The sequence below is a fragment of the Gobio gobio genome (genome assembly GCF_949357685.1).
Source record: "Gobio gobio genome assembly, chromosome: 2".
NCBI lineage: Eukaryota > Metazoa > Chordata > Actinopteri > Cypriniformes > Gobionidae > Gobio > Gobio gobio.
The window spans coordinates 39,281-45,280 of NC_137098.1; the positions used below are offsets into that span (position 1 = coordinate 39,281).

Here is a 6,000-nt window from a genome sequence, read left to right on the forward strand (position 1 = left end):
ACCTGATGGGGTTTTGGTTTCCTTGCCACTGTTGCCTCTGGCTTGGCTTGCTCAGTTGGGGACACTAAATTTTTCTACATTTTTCAACTAAATATCAAAATAAATCTAATTATTAAACTAAATTAACCATATAAACTAAATTACTGATCTAATTACTGATCTAAAGCCCACACTGTCACTGTATGATAATTGAAATGAACTGATGACATCACCGTTTTCTCCAGAATGGCTAGACGGCTGAATAAAATTATGCTGCATTATTTTCCTGTTTAACACTGTGAAGCTGCTTTGAAACAATCTGCATCGTTAAAAGCGCTATATAAATAAAGTTGACTGGACTTGATTTCTGAAAGCAGTGGATTCCCCCGCTGTGTGTAATGGTGCGTTCACACCGGACGCGATTCGCGCGAGTGATTTACATGTTAAGTCAATGCAGAGACACGAAATGGCATTCTGCGGCGCGATTCGTGCGAATGAGGCGGCGCGAAGGACGCGAATTGAGCGTTTTGAACGCGCGAATCACGCGAATTGCTCAAGTTGAAAAATCTGAACTTTGCCGGATATTTCGTGCCGCGTTAACCAATCAGGAGCTTGCTCTAGTTGTGACAACATTGAGGAGAAAATCTGTATATTAATATCTGGTTCAGACAATATGATTATCACTGTGATAACATTAAATGACATGAAACACAACACAGTCTCTTTTTGTTAAATGCAAGTTTATGTTTGATCAATAATACAAAGGTAGTAAAAGGTATAATAAGCTATACATGAAATAAAGCAAACAATTCAGTCAAACATTCAAAGTCAGTGCTAGTAGGCTAACGTTACAACTGCAACGTACAGTTATAGCCTAAAAATATAAAGTAATGAAACTTCTCTTTGCCTTCAGTCTAAACGATTTGCCAGGGAACAAATTATAGATCCATGAGAGCAAAGATCGGCCGTTACAAGACGAATTATAGCTCGAGACACACCACAGAGACATCAGAGCCAGCGGCAGAAGGACTGGCCGAGGAAAGGTTGCCCTCGCGGGCTTTGACGAGCGCTGAACGCCGCTGTCCGCTGGAGCTCACAACTCCGAAAACGCCAGATAAAATGTTCAAATAGGCACACTTTATATAAATAAACCACATATTTGAGCTTTAAACAACTACATTATCAACTGTAAAAGTCTTAAAACTACGTTTTGTCACACATTAACAGTAGATTTTAACAAAAAAAAGATGTGTAAACACAGCCCATGTCAGCCATTTCTCAACGAGACGAGCTGCTGGCAGAAGCCCCTCCCATGACGCGAATTCGCGTCTGTTGTGCAGTGAATGTCATGTGTGATTCGCGCGAATTTCACGCCTGATTGAAGCGAGTAAACTCAAAAATAAGTAGGCTAAGTTTACTCTGTAAGCATCTGTAAATATTAAAGGCAAAAACCAGGATGCACTGAAGCTTTCTTTGTTTAAATTAGCTCAAAATTACTGTCAGATGTAATTACCTTGACAAACTATACATAATTTTAAATATCTAAGACTCAAGCTTCCATTTTTGATCTCTGTTTTATTCTCAAAGTCATATAGTGACCGTAATTTGTTAATATGTGTCAGGAGTTATGAATATGAAAACCGCGTTGGTACCTTAGATTGTAATATGAGCATCAGCTGATCTCATTCATAAAAAAAACTCCTCTATTCTTGTCATGAAGACTCACGACAAAACAACTTCCCTCAGGGCTTTTAGTTCAAGAGTGTGCAGATGAGGAGAAATATTGATAGATTCTCATATGTCTGTGTCAAAGTTCTATACAGAAAAGTGTTATTTATTCAATCGCAGATGTAATCATTATGAGCGCTCGATACTCTGATCTGTTGTGTTTTCAGTTCATACTGGCAGCCGGAGGGCGCTCCGTGCACATGTAGTCCATATATAGCACGCATGAAGAAGATACCATGTGACATTGACATAAACAGCTTCCAGAAATCGTTATAACATGCAGATAGACACGTTTGAAGATAATAAACACACAATCGCGACAATATATGGCTTATCTGTGTTATTTATACCATGTTGGGTGTTTTCATAACATATTATTTTTATAATGCAATGCTATTCGAGGTTTTTTATGCAGAATATTGTAAAATTATATATTTTCTGTCTGATTTTTTTATTTGAAGCCAAATGAGATCACATAAGGTTATTTAAAACATTTTACTTGTGATATAAAGTAAGTTTGGAGTAAAACATGGTTTTAATCTCATTAATTGTTGTGTTTTAATAAATTGGTGTCTGTGTTCTTGATTTTGCGCATATTCATTATATCACGTGCCAAACTTTCCTCTCCCATCTGAGGTTTTTTGAATTGCCTCTCACGCTAATTTGCCCTGTTTAGTAAATCTGGCCCGTAGTGTGTTAAACATGTTTATTATCAACATGTTATTTCTGATTACTATCTTTATGTCCTGTTTGTAGTACCCTCTGGGATATTTCCCAGAAAACCTGGTTGATGAAGATGCCCCTTTGAAGCTCATTGAAGATTTCCAAAAGAATCTGAGCAAGTTGTCAGATCGCATCGAGAAGCGGAACGAGAAGTTGGAGCTTCCCTACACCTACCTGAACCCCAAAAATGTGGGCAACAGTGTATCCATTTGAAAGGATACAGTAGTCCTTCTTAATGTGTTTGTCTTTCTATTAATAGCTTTGTCAATAAAAGTAAGACCAAAGTAAAAATAACTCAAAGTGAGATCACGGATATTGGCTTTCAGGGAAAATAAGATCAATAATGTGAAAGGCACAGCTTGATGTGTGTGTGTAGATTAAATTTTATTATTCAATATTACTCTTTATTAGTATTCTTAATCAGTTAATATTGTGTGTCTGTATTGTTATTATTATTTGAATTAGCATTCATAATCATTTATAATCGTTGTATGCTTGAATGTGTGTTAGAGAGACTGTGTGTGTAAGGATCACATGTCAGAGACAGGGACAGTTAGGAGAGTTATATGAACATGGAAATTGTCAAGTTGGCTCTAAATGGCCAACGAGTAAATTTGAATTCCTCTGATAAATTAGAACGACTCAAGAAGGAAAGAAAGCAGAGCAGAAAGAGAAAAGGAGGACGAAAGCAGCACGCAAGGAGTGACCCTCCCAGTGGAGGGCAGATGATAAGAGTCATCAGACAAATGGAGAAGTTGAATAAAAAGTTAACGAATGACATTAGAAGGTTTATGTTGGAAAGTCTATTTGAAAGCGCCAGTTGTGAAATGTTCAATTTGCAAGAGAAGTTTGAATTTCTTTGAAATAAAGTGGAATTCAAACTTGCCTTGCAATAAAGTTTGCATTTTAGATGTGAGTGTGGTTTTCTTGTTTTCTTGTTTAGAAGTGTTAATGAGCTAAACATGTTTTCTTGAACAAGTTTGACTATTTGCTGATTTCTAGCCATGAAATCTTTAAAAGAGGAAGTTCAAAGTGACTGTCAGCTACAATAAGAGTAGGCCTTAAGCCTTCAAGTGTCCACTGCAAAGAAAGACAAAAGAAATGTGTGTGTGCTTGTTGCAGAAGTTGTGGTAGCCTTGGACAAATATTATGATTGCTTGAGTCCAAGGCGAGTAGTTTACTATATGATGATGACAGTCATAACTCCTTAAGGCTGCGCCCCTGGATATGTCCGAGTATAAAAAGCTTTGTTCATTGTTTTTTGGGGGCGCGCTTCAGGTGAAGACTTAAACATTATGTTGTTTTTGCCTTTTTGAATTATTGTCTTTGTATTATTCTGAAACTTCTTTAAATAAAAACGGAAATCATTCTGTGGTTATTCGTATTAACTTTTCTGTCTCTGAGTGATTTTTTTCATGTTTATTGGTTGTAGTTTAGATATTTCTAACCTGCCCAGTGCACTCAAACTCAGATTGAGCTTGTTTAAGGTTTAACACCTGGCATCTTTAACCAGAGAACAATTTATGACTTATGTTATAGGTTATGGGGATGTTTAGGATGTTACAGTGGTATAAAAAAACAACAAAGTGTGTGTGTGCAGTGTAAGTTTCAGTGCATATATGTTGACTTAACAATTCGCTACACATTCCGTTTGAATGAAAACCATATGTTCTTCTGGGTGCATATACACAATCCCTTTGTCCAGAAAATCAGAGAAGGACCAGAGAAGCTTGCAAATCTCTTGGCAAAATAACTGGTGTTATTTAACAACAACGGAGAAAGAGTTTAATTTCAAGTCTACAGTGTGATGCTTTTTTAACTTATGAGTTCTGAGATATAAGTTCTTACAACTGTGGTGCCATATAGTCAGTGACAGGGCCGTCAGGGCCTTCTCTGCTGGCCCTCTCAAATTCAAAAATGTATAGTTTTTATAATTTAATTTAATTATTGTGTGAACATGTCTAAATGCAATTTCTGTATATTTCAGTACGTTACGTTATATTTCCTTAAAGAATGTGTTTTTTTGTGAGGTTGAGCTGTATTTTCATCATCTAAATGCATCACAGCTCCGTGGACCAGCACTAGTAGAATAGCTAGCCTTCCGCTGAAGCTGCCATTTTCCCTTGGATCATAACTTTGACTGACGTGTGTCATCAGCCAATCAAATTTTGATGTGTAGTGATACAACGCCCCAAAGGCCCAGCGATGTGTCGGCGCTACCCCCCGCTGATGTCATCAGTCGTTTGAACTTTTTGCGGGTTGTGAGCAGTGTTGCCACAGTTACTTTGAAAAAGTAACTTAGTTACTTTACAGATTACTTGATTTTAAAAGTAACTAAGTTACTTTACAGATTACTTGATTTTAAAAGTAACTAAGTTAGATTACAAGTTACTTTATTAGTTACATTCATCAGTTGCCGACAACACCTCTGCAGCCTCAACATAAAAATGACAACCGTTTTTGCCAACACTTTATTGGAAGTGCATTTTTAACAGTAACGTCAACAATGTATCTCCTGAAATTGTATCTCCAAAAAAAATCTTTTGACTAATTTTATAAAATCTAAACATGTTAATGAAAAGGTACAAATTACTTTGTGTTCTTATTAAATACATTTATGAAAAACAATTTATATTTAATTTTTAATTTATATTTATATATGAATGTAAATAATTATATGGGCCTGCACAAATAATATAAAATTACAAGATTTATATTTTATTGTAAATGTAATGTGCAGCTCTGTAAAGGGACAACAAATATATGATCGATACGTGAGAACAATATATTTTTTAATAATCTTTAAGTGCACAAAACTATGCAAATATATGAAACGCTTCAAAACAGAGCGGCAACAAAGCGCTTATGCGCATCCCGGGTGCAGAATGATGCGCTTAAAGCAACATGGAGTCAGAGTGTGCAGTGCAGCGCGAGTGCACATTGAAGAGTTCACGGCATAAAGAGAAGATGAGGGTTGAGCCCACAAATCCTAGTCTACTATGTAGCCTATCGGTCCAAACATTCACTGATTATTTGTTTCTTCACAGTTTTAAATTCCGGTTGTTGTGTGTGTGATGCTAATTAATAGTCCTTGTGTTGTCACCTGGGTAGCGAGCACAACATCTTTCAGAAACCGCTAGATAAACTCCAGCAAGATAAATTATTTTAACAACATATCAAGTATTATAACGGTAATATATCATATGGAGTGAGCTTTACCGTGCTGCAGCTGACTGTAACCAAACGCGACGCGCAGTTTTGCTGAATGGAGAATGACAGAGCAGCGGAGGAAAGACATTCAGCTATGAAATGGCTTTAGATTACTTTGTAAGCTACTAGCAAATCATAATATACTAATAATGATTGCTGAAGGATCATGTCACAATATATATTTCTGATGATTATTTAATTATCACGACATGCCTAATCTGAGCAAGTGACTGCCTGTCTTGAGTTTTGTCGACAGACGGAGCGGCCGTCTCGTAATTCTCTATGCCGGAAAACCCCTGCTGAGACTCAACAAGAAAGCAAATATATATATTTTTACTAAGGAAAATGACAAAAAAAGTA

The 6,000-nt window shown here is 36.5% G+C and overlaps 1 protein-coding gene across 8 annotated transcripts in view; it reads left to right on the forward strand.

Moving 5' to 3' along the window:
* LOC307120970 (hydroperoxide isomerase ALOXE3-like) overlaps nucleotides 1–3,824 on the forward strand; it is a 29,725-nt gene extending 25,901 nt beyond the window's left edge. For 6 of the 8 annotated variants that reach the window (XM_079808290.1, XM_079808294.1, XM_079808291.1 and 3 more), the window contains one exon: nucleotides 2,464–3,824. In XM_079808290.1, the coding sequence (XP_079664416.1) occupies nucleotides 2,464–2,643 (180 nt within the window). In that variant the 3' untranslated portion in view covers nucleotides 2,644–3,824. The remainder of the gene's footprint in view (nucleotides 1–2,463) is intronic. The other 2 variants (XM_079808293.1, XM_079808297.1) reach the window with 1 other exon arrangement.
* Nucleotides 3,825–6,000: the final 2,176 nt, after the last annotated feature.